This window comes from Tenrec ecaudatus, chromosome 6 (assembly GCF_050624435.1).
Source record: "Tenrec ecaudatus isolate mTenEca1 chromosome 6, mTenEca1.hap1, whole genome shotgun sequence".
Lineage (NCBI taxonomy): Eukaryota > Metazoa > Chordata > Mammalia > Afrosoricida > Tenrecidae > Tenrec > Tenrec ecaudatus.
The window spans coordinates 88,549,618-88,568,009 of NC_134535.1; the positions used below are offsets into that span (position 1 = coordinate 88,549,618).

The 18,392-nt window shown below is 44.8% G+C and overlaps 1 protein-coding gene and 1 non-coding gene across 2 annotated transcripts; both read left to right on the top strand.

The window, feature by feature from the left end:
- The first annotated feature begins 1,442 nt into the window (after positions 1-1,442).
- Positions 1,443-1,606, top strand: LOC142451920 (U1 spliceosomal RNA). The gene has a single exon (XR_012785024.1). It is a non-coding gene; the product is annotated as a U1 spliceosomal RNA (small nuclear RNA).
- Positions 1,607-4,447: 2,841 nt separating this feature from the next.
- On the top strand, positions 4,448-17,591 carry SLC38A2 (solute carrier family 38 member 2). Its single transcript, XM_075551835.1, has 16 exons — positions 4,448-4,748; positions 5,888-6,081; positions 6,391-6,472; positions 6,619-6,734; positions 9,359-9,432; positions 9,548-9,640; positions 9,731-9,812; positions 11,081-11,163; positions 11,490-11,548; positions 11,657-11,824; positions 11,938-12,017; positions 12,111-12,211; positions 12,701-12,825; positions 13,038-13,182; positions 13,380-13,477; positions 14,650-17,591. The coding sequence occupies exons 2-16, from the start codon at positions 5,966-5,968 to the stop codon at positions 14,812-14,814; spliced, it is 1,587 nt and encodes a 528-aa protein (XP_075407950.1). The 5' UTR covers positions 4,448-4,748; positions 5,888-5,965; the 3' UTR covers positions 14,815-17,591.
- Positions 17,592-18,392: the final 801 nt, after the last annotated feature.

Below are 18,392 nucleotides of genomic sequence, written 5' to 3' on the forward strand. Positions count from 1 at the left end.
CTGGGCTCTCCTCATCTCCAGGTGTGATTGGGCAGGAGATGCTTTCGGGCTTATTCATGTGACTATTGGTGGGCCTTGGTCCCGGCCAGGCTTTTGCCAGCGACTTCAGACCACGTAGCTCTCCTTGGAACAGTGGACAAGATGGCTGCTGATTTCCCTGAAAGCACATGAGGGCTTTATTATTGTGCAAAATGTGAGCCAGAATCCCACCCCACGCCCCCTTTTAATCCTAGAAGTGACAAGCTATCACTTTTGCCCAGTTCTGTTCACTAGAAGCAATGGGCTTCAGTGTACCTATGTGTGAGGCTGGTGCAGAACCTAGCAATGGCTCGTTCTGTTGTGCATAGGGTCTCTGAATGGAAGTCGACTCAAGGACACCTAACAGCAGCAGCAACATTCACTAGAAGCAAGGCATTAGATCCAGCCCACAGTCAAGAGAAAGGGATTACAAATGGGTGTGAATACCAGAGCTGAGATTCTTTGGGGGCAGCAAGGGATAAAGGATGATTAGTCAGGGAAAGCAACCTGGGCCATAGAAGATAAAACTATGAATGCCAACTCCGGAGCTCTAAACTATTCCATTGGAAACAGAGGTAGGGAGAAGGTAATTTAATGTGTAAAGTTACTGATGGCAAATTCAATAGAATGTTCAATAGAATGCTGACGATTATCCTAAAGGCCAGCAGGCAAGCAATAAATTGAGAAGGCAAACTAATTACAGACCTCACAAGCCAACCCCATCCATTCATAGTTTATCAGGTGATAGTGACCACATACCTAGAGAAGATTGCTATCTACTGCCACCAAAGGACTTCTAATGACCCACTTGGACAGGCCATTCCTGAAAATTCAAAGTTGACAACTGATATTTATAACTGTTTTCCTGTCTTAAGAGAAGTGATAAGGTTTGCTCTTGGCAGCTTTCAAAATGTTTTCACATGAAACCACAATAAAAAATACATTTTACCAAAAAAAATACATTTTACTTAGGGGAGGGTGGGGAGAGAAAGGGGGAATCGATCACAAGGATCAACCTAGAGCCCCCTCCAAGGGGGACAAATAATGGAAAAGTGGGTGAGGGTGACAGAGGATGATGTAAGATATGGAAAAAATAATCTATAACATATCAAGGGTTGAGTGGGAATGCAGGGGAAAGAAAGATGGAGGGGAGCTGATATCAGGGGCTTAAGTGGGAAGAGAATGATTTGAAGATGATGATGGCATATGTGGAAGGAATGTATAGATTGTGAAATGAGATGTAAGAGTCCCCGATAAAAGTATTTAAAAAGAAAAGAAATATGTTTTACATCACAACTCAGAATAACACTTGGCATGATTATATATGTCATATTAGTTTGCTTAAAAATTCTGTACCTGGTGCCACACTGTACAGTAAGCATTGGACTGCTGTCCTTAAGGTTGGCAGTTCAAACCCACCAGCTATACTTACCTGTCAGGGAAGATACCATGATCATGACGGTGGTTTTCCCAGGGCGAGGCTCACCCATTGCACTCTGGATGTTCTGACCCCTGCGATTTCCTCACATGTGGGAAACTCGACTGCATAATTCTTGGTAGTAGCGGACTGTGTTCGCGCTATCCCCTGGAGGAAACAACAACAACAAACAAACCCACCAGCTATCCCATGGGAGGGAGATGAAACTGTCTGGTCCCATAATAGATTTACAGCCTTCGGAACTCTATAGTGTCTATATGAGTCAGAATTGACTTGAAGGCAGTGGGGTTTTTTTGGTGTGGTTCTGTTCTATTTCATTAAAGAAACAGCAAGCTAATAGCAATCCACCGAATCGATCACATGCCGCCACCATGTCCATTCTGCAGTTTGGAAAATGTGGCTCTTCTAGACATTGCTCTCTGATCCACAGCTACTTGGTGGTTCAATTCCTCAGGAATCAGATGAGAGTACTGGGTGCAAGGCATCCTAGCGCAGACCGTAAAAGCAAGACCCCAGGACACAGTAGGCTTCAGTAGGATGTCACTGAGTCAGCAAATGAGCCTCAGCTTGGCCCTTCAAATCATGAATCAAACTGGTGTGAGAAAAATGAATATTTGAACACTTTTCTTTTTTTGGTCATTTCCTCTTCAGGTTCTGGTCCAACAGAGTTAAGATAAAATTAAACAACCGCTGTCGTCCTGATCTCCAATTTGCCCTCAATTTTACAGATCTTGCGCTTGGGTAAGGAGCCCTGGCGGTGTCCAGGGTTGTGTGTGGTTCTGCTAATCAGAAGGTTAGCTGATCAAACTCACTGTCTGCGCTGAGGGGGAAAGATGAAACTTCCTGCACCAGTAAAAATTGACAACCTCTAAACCCAAAGGAGTGAACCCTGGTGGTGTAGTGGTTAGCAATCTGCAAGATTCAAAGTTTGAAACCCGATCCTGTTCTGCGGGAGAAAGACCGGGCTTTATATGCCCTTACACAGTTACAGTCTCGGAAACGGACAGGGGCAATTCTACCCTGTCCTATAAGGTCACTATGAGTCGACATCGACTTGAGGGCAGTGAGTTTGTGTTTTAAATCCGAAGGGGTGGTTCTACTCTGTCCTGCAGTGTCGCCATGACTCAGAATTGACTCAATGGCAGTGAGTTGGTTTCCGAATTTTTAATTGCTTTGCCCGTAAGTTTGCGTTTCGATGTAAACCATTAAAAAGTCTGAAGGGCAGGGGGTCTCTTTGTGACTTGCCTGCGACAGCCACTGGCCTGAGGACTTCCACAGCACCTTGCTAAGGCTGTGCCAGAGACTCACTGGAATGGAAAGGGGGTTCCAGCCCTTTTGATCTTTATTAGTTGAAACTTGTTCTAAAGTCTTTTCCCCAGACTCCTCTCTCACCCTCCAATACACATCTCAAGATTGTTCTCCTGACCAGTTGATTGATGCGACTGTGTAATATGTGTGGACAGAAAATAATCAAATATTTGCAGCTCCGATTTGTGTTAAATTACAAATGTGTCCCCAGGGAATTCATCACCTATATAGGAGAGAAAACCACAAATTTGAACAGTTTTGAGTACAAACCAACCAGGGCTTTTAAAATCCTGCACGGTCCAGTTGTAGAAAACTCTAGCTGCAAATGAAAGCCCTGAGATGGTAAGTTAGATTAAGGCGGAGGGAGACTTTCTCCAGGATCACTGACTAAGGCTTGAGTGATGTTGACATTTGGGGCGGGCTTGGGGGAGGGGGGGGGAATGTTGTAGGGCACTAAAGCAGGAAAGAGTATTGTTTAGGTGAGACTGGTCTGACCAGAAGGCTTGGGGTGGGGAGCTGCAGTTAAAGGGGAAATCGGGTCCACCCTTGTCAATTATGAACATTGGTGCAAGCAGACGGGCACGGGCAGTTTCACGTGCCACGGAAATAGATAGCTGTACAGATTTCCTCAGGAAAAGATTGAAAGCAAAAATTATGGTCACATTCAACCCTTTACTCTGGGCCCTGCCCAGCGTCTCCCACGTCCCCCAAAGGAAGAGAGCAGTAGGTCAATCGTCTTTGTTTATTCGCTAATTCAAGGAGCGTTTGTCTCTTCAGCACTCTTTGTTTTAGAAACCCCTGCCTTTCCGGCAGCACCAAGTCTCCCACAACGAAGGGACCCCCTAGGCGCCTGGCTGAGCAAGACCCCCCAGCATCCCTGGAAGGGAAAGCACCAGGCTCGGGAGAAGGCGTCTCGCAGCAGCATTCCTCCGGAGGCGGCGCCTGTGTCCATGCAGGCGAAGGCGGCCGAGGAGAGCTCGCACCCTGGGAGCATCGAGGGGGCCCCTCAACCGCGTCACAGAAACGGGATGCTTTTCCAGGGGTCTGGCTTGCTGCTCTGGGGGACCCCCTTCCCCAGTTCTGGCTTTTTCACTTCCATCCAAAAAGGCTATCCCAAGTCAGAGCAGGCAACCGACCGAGTCTGAAGAGTGAAAGCACGTTGAGATGCGCAGGGAGAACGAGAAGAGAAACCCGCCACCAGGACTGCGCCGCTGCCTCGGCTCAAGTTTGCAAGACCAAACGGCCACGTCAAAACCCCACCAGTAACAAGCACCAAAAAGATGCAGTGGGCGGGATGTGTCCCCAAAAAGCCTCGAGGAGAAAGCAAAGTGGGCTGGACAGCAGGGGCTTGGAAGGAAAGTGCTCTTCACAGACCCCCGCTGGCGCGGGCAGCCCCAGGGCTGAGACGAGCAGCCTGCGGGAAGCCGGCGGGGTCTGCTCGGGCTGAGGGGAGAGGAAAGCTGCAGGGAAGGGCGTTTGGCTGGCTGGAGGGTCCAGGGCGCCAGCGGCTGCGCGGGGCGCGCCGGGCTGGGCCGCGCCAGCGGCGGGGGGCGGGGAAGGGGCGGGGCCAAGGGCCCGGGCAGGCCGGGGGCGGAGCCCAGGTGGTGTTGATACACAAAGAAAAGCCATCCGGGCGGCTCCGCCCCCTGACGTCCTCGGCCGCACTTAAAACCCGCCGCTCGCGGGGCTGCTCCAGAGTTGAGAGTCGCCACTGTCCCAAACGTCAATCGCCGCATGGTCGCCTGCAGCTGGACCACGCGTTTCCTCACCCTCGCGCTTTTCCCTTGAGACAGTGGACGCCACGCAGGATTAGGGCGGCCACTTGCCATTTCCATTGTGTGTTCAAATTTTTTTCCCAGTGTTTTTGTGGGTTAAAAAAAAATTTTTTTTAAAAACATCTTTTACAATTCGCGGGGTGGCTGAGGAAATCCCGCAGAGGTCGTTTTTGTGAGGTTTCCGGGACCCAGGAGCGGAGACCACCGAGGTAAAGGGTGCTGGGGACGTCCCTGCAAAGGGCGCGGGGGCCCCTGCGGGTGGGGGAGGGGCTTCCGGAAAGGCGGGCGGCGGGGGCCGTTTCCCTGCCTACTGGCCTTGTCGTCCCGCGGGGCGCCCCTCCGGTCCCCGCGGCCCCCGCGGGGTCGCCTCCCCAGGGCGGGCAAGGGGCGCAGGGCGGGGACCAGGAGCCCCCTGGTCGCGCGGAGGCGCATCCTCCTGTTAGGGGGAGGGGAAGCGGCTCGGCCCGCGGCTCCGCTGCGGCAAATCCTGTGGCAAATCTTGTGACGGGTTTGCATTCCTCATTACCGTTTGAAGAATTCAATCTAAAGGGAACCAAGACGGGGCGAGGCGAAGGTGGGCTCGGGCCTTTATTCTACTGGAGGCCAGGCTAGGGGAAGAGCGGTCGGTTACGTTTGACAATCTACGATCGATATTGCATCAGTTTTCTTTCCGGGTAGAGGAGCTGGCCGGGCGAGGTGCCCGCGCGCCAACCACATGCCTCGGGATGCTTGTGCTTGGGACGCGGGCACGGTGTGCAAGTGTAAACAAACCCTCGGAGCCGGGGACGGTCCGTGTCGCCCCTCGAAGGGCTTTCTGCTTCCATCTGGAAGTGTGTTACCGCCGCGGCGACATCTCCCCAGCCGGAGTTTCTAAGACGGGTGCCGGCGGCCCTGCGGTTACAAAGGCTAGAAAGCAGGAGGCGAGCGGGGCGCTTGGGTTGCATGCACCTCGAGCTCGTGCCGGGGCGGGAGGTGTGCACTGGGTGCCCGTGCACGACCTTAGAGACTAGGGGGAGACTAGGGCCAGACAGCCCCCCCTTCGCTCAGACCTCGGATAACGGAGAGGAGAATCCTAAAACCACCCGAGAGAGGCGCCCCGGCGGCCAGAGGGCGCAGGGGGCCCCGGCGGCCGCCGCGCTGCGGTGGGGCTATCTTTGTTCTCGACGGTTCCGCCGTCGGTACTTTTCCGCCGCCCCTCGCCGAGCCCCCGCCCCTCGCGCCGCTGGGCTGGTACTTTTCCACTCGCCTGGCTGGGGATGAATCAGCCGCGCTGCGCGGGGCGGCGTCACGTGACCCCGACTGGGCGGGCCGAGCGGGAGCTGCAGTCTGACGCCCGCTACCTTCCCAGCCTCGAGGGTCGGTGCACAGCCAAGGACAAAAGGAGCCCCGCGCGGACGGCGACACCCCATTCCTGCCCGTGTCCACCATGAAGAAGGCCGAAATGGGAAGGTTCAACATTTCCCCCGATGAGGACAGCAGCAGCTACAGTTCCAACAGTGATTTCAACTACTCCTACCCCACCAAGCAAGCGGCTCTGAAAAGGTAGAGTTGTGTGCTTACTGGTTTTCTTTCTTTTACAAAAATGGCCTGTGGACCAGGGAGGAATTCCTCACCCAGGGTTATGCTTCTGTCGATGGAGCTCGCTGCATCTGGAGAGAGTGCCTGGTTTGAAATGTGAGATTGTAACGGCAGGATCCTGCGCGGGTATGCTGCTGCTTACTGTGCTTGCGTTTCCAGTAACGCCGTTGGCACCCCTGAAAGTGAGCTGTTCCGCGTGAAAGCGGTGAACGGACGATTGTGGATGTTTCGATTCAACCTAATGCACGCGTGTTATGTTTTTTTCTTCCCTAGCCATTATGCCGATGTAGATCCCGAAAACCAGAACTTTTTACTTGAGTCAAATTTGGGGAAGAAGAAGTATGAAACAGACTTTGTAAGTTAAAAGTAATTTGTTGTGTCTGTGACTTTATGGAGTAAAAGAATAGTTGTACTTTGAGATTTCAAAGCTGACTTGCCCAAAGGTGGTGTTCTCCATTTAATTATTGTTATATGTTTGGTTATCGTTTCCCCTCTATGTAGCATCCAGGTACTACTTCCTTTGGAATGTCAGTATTTAATCTGAGCAATGCGATTGTGGGCAGTGGAATCCTTGGGCTTTCTTATGCCATGGCCAATACTGGAATTGCTCTGTTTATGTAAGTATGTGTAAGTAGTGAGTCTGCCGCGCAGGGCAGTAAATGTAACATTATTTTGGCTTCAGAAATCGGATTTACAGTTAAAGGAGCTGACTAAGTTATTTGCTTAAAATTAAAAACATGAAGCTGATTCCAGGAACCCGGCCGGAAGGCAAATTTTGAGAATGATGAGGGCAACAAATGTAAACGGGTGCTTTACTCAATTGATGTATGTATGGACTGTGATAAGAGTTGTATGAGCCCCAATAAAATGATTTTTCTTAATTAAAAATATGAGACCCCCAGATCTCTTCAACTCAATAAATGTGCATTTTCAAGAAAGCCAACTGGATAGGGGAAAACTTAAATTAAAAAAATACTAGTAAGTATAGAGCCTCCAAATCAGGTTGGTAAATTGACAGGAGACTCCCAAAGAACCTGTGGCCCAGTTGTGTCTACATCAGGAAAAGAGCTGATGCCTCCTGATGCCTCCGAGGATGGAGGGTGTGTGGTATTTACCTGTCCTGAACTTGTTTGTTGAAAGAAGAATGAGTTAATTCTTTTTGAAAAGCGGCCCATGTGTGGATTTTTTATGTTTTTCTTACAGGTCTGTGTGATTGCCCTAGGTTATAGCAAGCAAATAATAATGAGTAATTTGTACTTGCTGTAAAAAAAAAACATTTGTTTTCTAGTTGCCTGGTGCTTTCCAGATAACCTACAATAAGATTTTAGGGTTACAGAGTACTGCTTTTGTGTCCCCCCTCCTGTTAGTTTTGAAACCATTTGGTTGGGAGGCAGGGCGGGGCAAGGGTATCACGGATCCTTGGTGGAAAGCTGGATTTTTTTTTAAATGAAGTTTTCAGAAAAATACATGGACACTGGGCATATTCTAAGTGATGGTTGTGTCGTAGCTGTTAAGTGGAAGTACCTAGGGGTAGGAGAGGCAGCAATGAATACATTTACTATGGAATTGTCCCTGCGTTGAGTGAGGGGCTTAGTTAACTCCTGGTGCCTTCCACTCAAGTCATTTTCTCCACCGGAACAGAATGTTCATGAAAAGAAAAACAGACCTTTCCAACTCTACTTCTGGGCTGTGAGGTTAAGCCTGGCTTTGACTGGAAGCCGGGATTCACTCTGGCTTGTGTGACTCCCTGGAGGCTTTTTGAGACCCCTTACCTGAGGAGGAGAGAATTCATGGGGAAAGTCCTGAAGTTTTCAGTATTTAGTGACATCATTCAGTCTTCGTATGAAACTGGGGGCGCTTGTGCATCTTGCCAGTGTGGTTATAGTACAGAAAATACTTTGTTCAAAAGAGAAGGCCACGTTCAGATCAATCGTCTTTGCACTTTTGAAATTCTGCACTCGCCTGGGTGCTTTTTCAATGCTGTGTATTTTATTAGGTTAACCATTGCACTAAATGGTTTAAGTAATAGTAGTGTTAGGTGAGCATTTTGCCCATCAGTATTTTACAAGGGATAGGGGTAAACAGGCCAGAGCCCCCATGGTTGCTATAGTCTGGTTGAACAACATTCTGCTTAAGTAACGTATTCACCTTGGTGAGGAGAAGACACCTCTGAGGTTATACAGGCCTCTTCATCCCTCATAATTTCACTGCAAGATGGAAGGTCTTATTTCGACCGCTGAGGTTTCAAATGGTTTTTGATTGAATAACTTGGTCAACGATGAGGCTGCCAATGGTGTCGTTTTCCACCTCAGCTTGACTAGAAACCATAAAACTTATGCTGTTCCAATGGTAGAATGATAGCTCAATGCTACCACCTACGTTTAATTAACACATGTTAGTTGGTTTTGATGGTGGGTTTTTTAAACTAGTACCTTACAAGATGCTATTGTGCAGTTTGCCTGTATAATATCGGAAAGTGACGTGTCTACTTGTTTACAGAGTTTTTTATGAGTTTTCCTGATGGTGCTCTTTGCTTATAATTTCTTAGGGATGAGGGCCTGGTGAGGGAGATTTCCCTATCCTTGGCACAGCTAAAGGGGAAAGAAACTTGCCCAAGTACGTTGAGAATCCCTGCCCTAAAGGGAAACTTAAGGGATTCACTAGAATCCCTTATTGTCCTCCCCCTACTCAGCCCAAATAAAAGTAAAGGGTGAACCTGAACTGTCCCGTGGGGCTGATAGCCAGCCCACTGCAGTGTAGTGCGCAGTAATTAGTTCTCTGATTTTTGCATTCTTTTTTGCCTTCAGAATCTTGTCTGAAGCCCTTTCATAGGTGCCTCCTAGGATGGGTTTAGTGGCAGATGTTACCACCATTTTATAGGATCAGACAAGGGTGCTGCAAATTAGTAAAGTGCTAGAATGCAAATAGAAGTCTTGTAGTTTCACCAGTGGAGGATTTGGTTCTCCAGTGCGTCCTCGTACCTTTGGCTCCGTGGTAGCCTTTACCCTGCCAGTAAAGCAGTGCAGGAGAATATTTGAGGTGTGCCACACCAAAGTTTTAGCCCCCAGTGAGAGAAACTGATAATCCAGCTAGCATAGCAGGTGAATGAATAACTAGTTCTTGAGGACAGTCTAATACTAGGACCAGTTCCACATTGGCTTGACATGTAATAACCAAACTTCGTTGTCTTTCTGTTACAGTCATGCTTGTTTATAACTCTGCTTTTTTCTTCTTTCAACAGAATCCTCCTGTCATTCGTGTCCATATTTTCTCTGTATTCTGTGCATCTCCTTCTGAAGACTGCCAACGAAGGAGGTATGGTGATATTCTTGCCATGTTCCCCTCCCCAAACAATTAGGCATACCTACTATGAAATACTTCTACCTCATAAAATGCTTGGCTTCATGCTTCTGTGTTCTTCACATTATAGGATCTTTATTATATGAACAGTTGGGACATAAGGCATTTGGAATGGTTGGAAAGCTTGCAGCCTCTGGATCCATTACAATGCAGAACATTGGAGGTAAGAATTTCATTAAAAGCCATTTGGGTAGACTTTTTGCTCGTGTGCCACATTTTGCACTTGTAATGGTATAATTTTGTTTTCCTCCAGCTATGTCAAGCTACCTCTTCATAGTGAAATATGAGTTACCTTTGGTGATCCAGGCATTAATGAACATTGAAGATAAAACTGGGTAGGTGTGCTAAGTAAGGTTACTCATAAATAACTATAGTCTAAAATTACTAAATATCATTTCCAAACTTGGATACCAAATGCTTATCAGTAAGCTATTATTCATAAGTAATCCCTTTTGATACATATCAGGAGCCCCCTATAAGCTGATTTGAACTCTTTAAGAATAAAAGGCCAAAGTTAGTAAGCTGGCCCTGTAATTCTGCATAAGTAATTTCTGACCTGTAGAAACAGGTGAGCTTCCTCTTTATGGTCATACTCTAAGAAGCTAAAAGTTTAAAATATCAAGAGGTATATCTGATTTAAAAGACAGATTATTCACAAAGCAGTGGTCATGCTATTGGAGACATTTATCTTTCTAGCAAAATCATTCATCCTCAGTGGACCAACAGGTTTTATCTAAAGTAAACACGGGGAAAGGATCATTTGTCTCCTGACTTACATGCAGCTCATTACCTCAAAATAGAGAAATGTGGTTCTCTCTGGTGTGGCTTTAGACCTTTAATTTGATAAGCTAGTCTTTAAATATTAGTTTTCCCTGGTGTACATGTTGCTGGGGTGAGTGAAGTGGAAACCATGTGAGCAGTTAGAAGTTGAAAATACTGGTGACATTAATGATTGCCTAAGAAGGAAGTCAGTGTTACAACTCTTACGGGCACACTGTATACATTTTCTTAAGTTCAGAAGGGATTCTTTTAGCCATTTTAAGACAAGGTCGGTGTGTCAGGCTGTCACAATATATTTTGATTATCAGTAAACAAGTACTGGTTTCAGGAATTAACTTTGGTTTTTGCCTAAAGACCTTTTCTAAGCTTGCAAATATTTTCTTGCAGAAATGTGTGTCTTTGCTAACAGAGGGGAAAGTTCTTATTTAAAATTTCCTTTGATTCGGGCTCTTGAAACTAAGCTAAAGCTGTGACCAAGTTGGTGGGCAATCTTTAAAATGCTTAAAGATAAGGTTACAGAGGCAACAATGCTGCTTTGTTCTCTGCATTCGCTTCAAGCATTAAAGCAGCTTTTTGTGTTAGAAATCAGCTGGCAGACTTCCCAGAATAAAGAACGAGACAAAAGTTATACTGTTTCAGACCCTCTTTCTAACTTGAGGGAATATGCATTTAGCTCACAATGTTAAAAGTTTATCCCGACCTGTAGTGTTTCTTCCCAAACCTGAATTTACAGCATTTCCATAAAGTAACTGTAGTTAGAAATGACAGCCCTTTTGTAAGTCTGTTTTTCAGAGAGGGGTTTCTTGTCTTCTCTTTCATTCAGGGTGTGGTATCTGAATGGCAACTACTTGGTTCTCCTGGTGTCCGTGGTGCTCATTCTACCTTTGTCGCTGCTGAGAAACTTAGGTGAGCAAGCCCATCTCTAAAGAGATGTGAAAGAGACCCGTGAATTTTCCCTTAATAGAAATTTGTGAACGCTTACTAAACATACCTTTGAGAGTTGTGACATGAAGTGCCTGTTGGTGTATTATTTAAGCAATTATATGTTATTAGATATGTATAATTCTTAATATGGAAGAAAGAATTAGAGATTTAATCTTATTTTCACACTTTAGTACCTAAAGTCTTCCAAGTAGAATTGACTTACGCGTTTGAGAAAATGTTTCTGCCCTACTTGGATTACATTAGACTAATATCCATGTCCTCCATTCCCCCCACCACCACCTTTACAGGATATTTGGGATATACCAGTGGCCTTTCCTTGTTGTGTATGATGTTCTTTCTGATTGTGGTAGGTACTTTTTTTTTTACGCTAGAGATTTTTTTAGATAATATTTTTATAAGCTCTGTCACGTCACGTTAGCCGGCTTAACAAAATGCAAAATGCTCTTATTTTCAGGTGATCTGCAAGAAATTTCAGATTCCTTGCCCTGTGGAAATGGCTTTGTTAATGAATGAAACCGTAAACAGCACGCTACCACCACCGACAACTTGGGTCCCTGAAGTGAAAGTTAACATGACTGAAGAAGATTCCTGCAGGCCACATTATTTCATCTTCAACTCACAGGTAACTGCTTCCTTAGGCACCTTAGTTACTGCTTGACAATGAAGGTGAGGCTGTAGGGCTGGCACGTCCGTCGCTGCCTGGCGGTGCTGAGTGAGTTGTGGCCTTCTTTTCAGACCGTCTATGCTGTGCCGATTCTGACCTTCTCCTTCGTCTGCCACCCTGCCGTTCTACCCATTTACGAAGAGCTGAAAGAGTGAGTAGTTGGATTTCTTACCAAAGCTCCCGGGAAAACATTTGAAGACTTGGTGGTAATTAATGGTGTGCATTTTCCTTTGCATTTTCGTAGCCGGAGCCGTAGAAAAATGATGAACGTGTCCAAGATTTCGTTTTTTGCTATGTTTCTCATGTACTTGCTCGCTGCCCTCTTTGGATACCTGACGTTTTATGGTAAATACTGTCTTGTTCACCCCTTGACATGATCTGCTGTCTCTTGTTGATGAGGAGTTGAATTTGAAGGATAGTTAGTCCTCGAGTCTACTTGACTAGTTATTTCTGTGAATCCAGGTTCAAAGGGAGAGTGTCAGCCATTGTTGTGTGGTGGTTTTGCCGTTAGGCTCTCTCATCCTGCCTATCTTTACCACCTTCCAATTCTACAGCACACGAAAAGCCAGAGCAAGAGATTTCACTGCTTAGTGCTTCTTGTTCTGACTGGGTTTCATGTGCGTAAATCTCTCCTCTGTATTTAGAAAAAATTTCCTTCAATGTTATTTTAATTGCATCGGCCATAATTCCAAATTAATCTCATTAGCCTCTTAGTTCAGAGACCTTTTTTGAGTAGCTTAATAACTTTGAAACAAATCTTACTGTAAAGTTAGGTTTACTACTTAATCTCTGGGGGAAATGGTACACTTGACACTTCTTTTGCTTTCCCCGTAGGACACGTTGAGGCCGAACTGCTTCACACCTACTCTACCGCCATGGCTACAGATATTATTCTTCTCATTGTCCGTCTGGCTGTGCTGGTGGCTGTCACCCTGACAGTTCCCGTGGTGATTTTCCCGGTAAATAGTCACTCGTCCTGCGGGGTGGGGGTGGGGAGTTGTGGTTGTGTGAGTTTTTTAAAGAGGGAAAGAGTTGTGAGGTTTTTAATCTTCTGAAAACCGCCATGGAGCAGGGGACACAATGTTATTTTAGAAATAGGTGCCACGTTTAGATATAGTTCCATTGTTCCTCTTAGTTGATGAAAACCTGCTCGCTCTCTCTCTCTCTACAGATCCGGAGCTCCATAACTCAGCTGTTGTTTGCAGGGAAGGACTTCTCTTGGCCGCGTCACAGCTTCATTACCCTGTGTGTCTTGGCCTTTACAAACTTGCTTGTCATCTTTGTGCCGACGATCAGGGACATCTTTGGTTTCATTGGTAAGTTTAAAGGGCGATGTCAGAGATGATTGCTGTTTTCAGGGCATATTAGGTTTCTACGTGGCATCACCGCCCAGATCATTCAGTTTAACATGCGGACACATTTTTCACATTTGGTGCCGCACTCCCATCACCAGAAACGGCAGGGATTTTAAGGTTTACTACGTGACGGTGGTTCATCGAGCTCTTTTAAACAGGTGCATCTGCAGCTGCTATGCTGATTTTCATTCTTCCATCTGCGTTCTATATCAAGTTGGTGAAGAAAGAATCTATGAAATCTCTACAAAAGATTGGGGTGAGTAAACAATTCCTCCACTAAATTTCATGTCCACCTCTTGGCCCTCATTTGCTGTAGTTTACTTCTGACGTGTTCAGTGAAGCAGTCTGTAGTGGTGCGCTTCACAGATTGTGCCCCTAACAGGGTATCAGATAGCTTAAAGAACACTATAGTCTGTTCCTCCAACGGGTCTGAGGGACAGTGAACTGGCCCCCTGTTTAAAAAGTTTGAGGACCCCTGGCTTAGAGAGAGGAATCCAGGTAAAGAGGATGGTAACATGATTCCCTATTTCTTTTCTTTGTTTTTTTTTTTTGGATGCCTCATTTCTGACATGTGTTTAAACCAGTATTTGTTACCTATTGTCGGCACTTTACTGGGCTTATATAACCTGGTGGGTGGGAAAATTAAATTTGAGTTTAGTTCTGTACGACTGGCTGTCTCATCTCTGTACCAGAGCAGAGCTAGGGAGGAGGGGCTGCTTCTGTCAGTGGTGTTTATGATGATGCACTTTCTCCAAACTGATGGCAAAGATCATGATTTGGCAACCACACATAGAGTATGGTTCTAGAACCAGAATTCCGCACCGCCCCCACCCACCCAAATAGCTGATGTTTCACTGCCACTTTCATCTGCTTAAATGATTAGAATTGTTTATGACCCAGTAACTCTGGTCAAGATTATATCATGGCAATAATTGAAGGGTGCGATTAGTTGTAAAGTTGCTCATGTCTCTTCAGAAGATCTGGGTTTGACTTGGGTGACATCTTTGAATTGGTTTGCCATTCCTAGTGGTACAGTGGTCTCAGTATTCGGCTCCCAACCATAGGGACAACAGTTCAAACACACTAGCCTCAGGAGAGGAACGATGGACTGCCTGCTTCCATCATGCTTTACCATCTTGAAAACCATATGGGTTATATCTACGCTGTTTAGTTTTTGTTTTAAAAAATAAATCCAGTCCAGTGCTAGTTAAAAGTACATCTACCTCAAGATACATTACCATTTGATTAAAAAAGCATTTTTGTGCTTATAGAAATAGCTCCTTGATGACATAAAACCAATTAAATATCTTGAATAAAATAAAACTAAGCGTATCAAAGAACGAAGGCGTGCCTTTAGTAAATTAGTTAAGACGGGAAAGGCATGTTGTCACTTGCTAGCTAACCAGCTTCCTTTGTGTTTGGCTGCAGGCTTTGTTCTTCCTGCTGAGCGGTATAGTGGTGATGATCGGAAGCATGGCCTTGATCATCTTGGATTGGGTACACAACACCCCTGCCAGGTGGCCATTAACTGGCACCCCTCAAAACTCCAGTAGTCCATTGATGCCGGTGTTGTCTCAACACTCAACTAACTGAAATTTCACCTAATTTTTTCAGTTTCACTTCCTTTTGAAGTGTAGATTCCTCGCTGGTTCTTCTGAGTACAGAATAAGTGAACTCTCTCAAGAAATTATTCTGTCTGGTGGAAATGGACATCAACAGCAAAACCACGAGTCTCGGGTGAAGGGAAGTGACACTTTTATTCCATTCCAGAGAATGGATGAACTCTAACTTTTATCAAGCCACATTTTTGGCTGTGTTGTTGTTTAACTTGGATATTTTATGATTTTACTTGAATGTGCCTAATGGAACCATTCGATGTGAGAAACTATTCTTAATTTACAGCAAAGTATTAAAATAACCATCGAAAAACACTTATTTTTTGTACCAAAAATACTTATAGACCTCAAAAGCACTATTTTACTTTTTTTAAAAATTGCTTCTTTTTTTTTAAAAAAAGAAATTTTATCCAGTTATCAATAAATTCCGTAAAGCAGATTTCCTCCCCATTGGTATTTTAAAAATCAAGTATTATGAGGTGATTAATTTGCCTTTTTGTAGGCATGATAAGCCAAATACTTTTTTATCCAAAATAATTTTTAGAGAAAAGTGATGTAATGAAATGTACACCATTAAATATGAACATAGTTCTCTCCATTCAAAACTATGTTACTTTAAAGGATAATTAACAGAATGTCGCTTTACCAAATCAGGTGAACTTTGTTCATCACTTTTGTCCCCCAAATAATCTGGTTCTTAGAGACTAAAGAGATGTCTTTGGCTTCGATTTATGAGCATAGAAGACAATGTAGACGTTTCTGTGGGAAATACATTCAAACTAGTTTCGAGGTACCAAATAGTGCAGTTGGGTAAAACAGGGTTTACTCAGTTGCATCTGTCCCCGAGTGGTTGGGACAGCTCTGGGCCTTTTCTTTTCTCTTTTGGGCCAGCCCTTTTTGGATATTGCTTCCAGCGGTGGAAAGTGGGCATTTGGTGGCTATAGGCCACAACTGTTTTACCCAGAGAGGACAGCTTTCAAAATGCTCATCTACTACTGGAAGTGTGAAATACTTGATAATGTATGGCTTAGTTGTGTTCATGTTTTATGTACAGCAGAGGTCTAATCCACAGGTTACTCCGGTATCTGGTATCATACGAGTTCTCTTTGTATAGGCCACTGGGTTTCTCATGCAGTACGCTTTTTAAAAACAAAAAACTCATGCACTGGATGTCATCTCATTCTTGTACAACTTCAAATTATTTGTTTACATCCAACAAATGGTCAGCTAGGGAAAACAGTGCAATCCAAGTGTGTGGAGTTGTTTTGACCCAACTGCATGTTCACCCTCCCATTTCAATCCTGGTGAAAACATTACTTTTAAACTTGGCTTTAAGAGCACATTTATTGTACGTTACAGTGTATGGTGAATATATTATTAAATAATGTGGTACTTTGCTCATCAGGCATAATGTCTAAAGTTTAATATACATATTCCATTCATGGTTGAGGGAAGCAAACAATGGCATCTTCAATTGGTCAGCTGGCTCTCTAAGGTTCTCTCTTGAACTAAGCAGTTTTAGTTTTAGACTAGAGCCAGAAGTGCGGCAGACATGGTTTATGTTACACTTTCTTGTATCATATGTGACAAAATTACAGACAGGATATGTCTAATCAAAGACCCTTGTGGAACTGGAAGACGTCTTGTAGTGCTTACATTGGGTGAAACCAATGGTCCATTTCTGTTTATTTCTATGGAAATAAAGTAATTGGGGACCATCTGAAAAGACAGTGAGAAAGATGGATTCCACAGCACTGCTTTCATTTATTGGGCACTTAAGTGAATTTCTGGAATGGAAGGCCAGTTTCATGTCACATCTGCCAGGGAAAGCCAAGTGGCACCGGGTGTTTTTTCCTGCACTTGACCTCCTTTCAGATGTGAGAGGAGCCTGTTCAGTGGCAATGGAGGAGGAGTGGAAGAAGGCTCCTAATCAAAGCAATGGGGGAAACCTCCAGGCCTGTGTCTCGTTGAAGATGGAGGGTCAATTCCAGTGTGCAACTTCCTTGCACGGTCTTGTCTGCCCAAGGTTCCTGAACAGTGAATTCCCATGAATGAGCAGTCTTCAGTATTAAAAAAAACCACTGTCCTGTCACCTCATTTGCATTACTGTCTTCCGTGGATGTTTCAGTTACAACTGTAATGTTATTTATAGAACAGCATTAATCCATTAAAGCTAACCTATTTTTCAATATTTATGATAATCGATGTACATACATTGTCTGTCCATATGTATTTGTAAATAGATGTGTATAATACCAGGTTTGGGGTCGTAGGTTCAATTGTATATATTCCTATAAGTTTCTTAACTGCATTTTGATGACTTCATATTACATATCAGAATTGTCCCCAAAATACCTGTACAGCCTTCCTTATGAACATATTGACCATTATGTACAAAATTCAAGGAAATGTTTAAAATTTTCAGTGAAACTGGTTGAATATCAGTTTTTTCTTTCATGAAAACTTGGTGCAAGTTCAACCTCAGAATGCTTATTTACATTTTAAATAAGGCCTAAAATTTCAAAATGCAGTGGTTTTCAAAATGTGATCTTGTGATGGAAAGCAAATGTGATTTAGTGACATGAAAGACCTTTGAGAACCTGGGTGTGATATCTGTGTACATAATGTAAATACCCCACCTTACTGTTAGAGGCCAGCAAGTCCAGTGCGGCTTGTTGGTGAGGAGTGCTACACCGTTTCAATGAAACAATGTATGCTTTAACTGAACTAAAATAAATACATGCTTAATCCCGAGTAGCTGTGTTTTCTTGGAGGTAAAAGGGCAAACACCAAAGTGGATGCATAATAAATGTTAATGGTGATAACAAAAGCAAGCTTTGTAGAGTTCACAGCAATTTGCCAAGAGGGTAGAGTTTATTTTGGTTGGTTTTCGGTTTTTCTCCCTAATGCTGAGGGTCCTTCACTTCTGGGCCTGCTGAGCAGAGTACACAGACTAGGAGTGCATCAGAATCAGGCTGCTTTAAAATGCAGGAGCCTGGGCCTTGCTCTAGGATTCCATAGGTCTGCAGAGATTCCCAGGACTTACACACACACCCCATCCCAAACCCCCGAGAGCCACACCGTGATTCTGATGCATACTTGTAATTTGTGGGCCCTGAAAGCCCTGGTGGGTAGTGGTTACAGGTTGGTCTGCGAACTGCAAGGCAAGCAGTTCAAAACTACTAGCTGTACCAAGGAGAAGGATGAGACTTAATTCTGATCAAAAAGCAAGTTACTCAAACCCATAGCAGGGCCAGTTCTTTTGGCATCCACTCATGATGGCAGTGAGTTTAGTTTTGATCTAGACCTGGGAAGATAATCTGATTCAGGTTTGGTGGATACAAAAGCCCCCAGGAAGCAGAAAAACAGCTTAATTTGAAGGAACTGTCGGACAAGCTGTACACTAGTTATGGGGAGGATCACCAAGCTACACGGGATACCTGGTCGATGATTTATTGGTAGTCTTAGCGATCTTGGGTTAGGAGTTGAAATATATAAAGCTGAAACAAAAGACTGCAAGTGTGCTTGGGACTGGTTTCAAAGGTTGAAGAGCTT

Bases quoted from the DNA above. Each gene is read 5' to 3' on its own strand.
- SLC38A2 (XM_075551835.1), top strand. From the start codon at position 5,966: ATGAAGAAGGCCGAAATGGGAAGGTTCAACATTTCCCCCGATGAGGAC. The intron at 12,212-12,700 runs GTAAATACTGTC...CTTTCCCCGTAG, and splicing joins TGGATACCTGACGTTTTATG to GACACGTTGAGGCCGAACTG. The intron at 12,826-13,037 runs GTAAATAGTCAC...CTCTCTCTACAG, and splicing joins TTCCCGTGGTGATTTTCCCG to ATCCGGAGCTCCATAACTCA.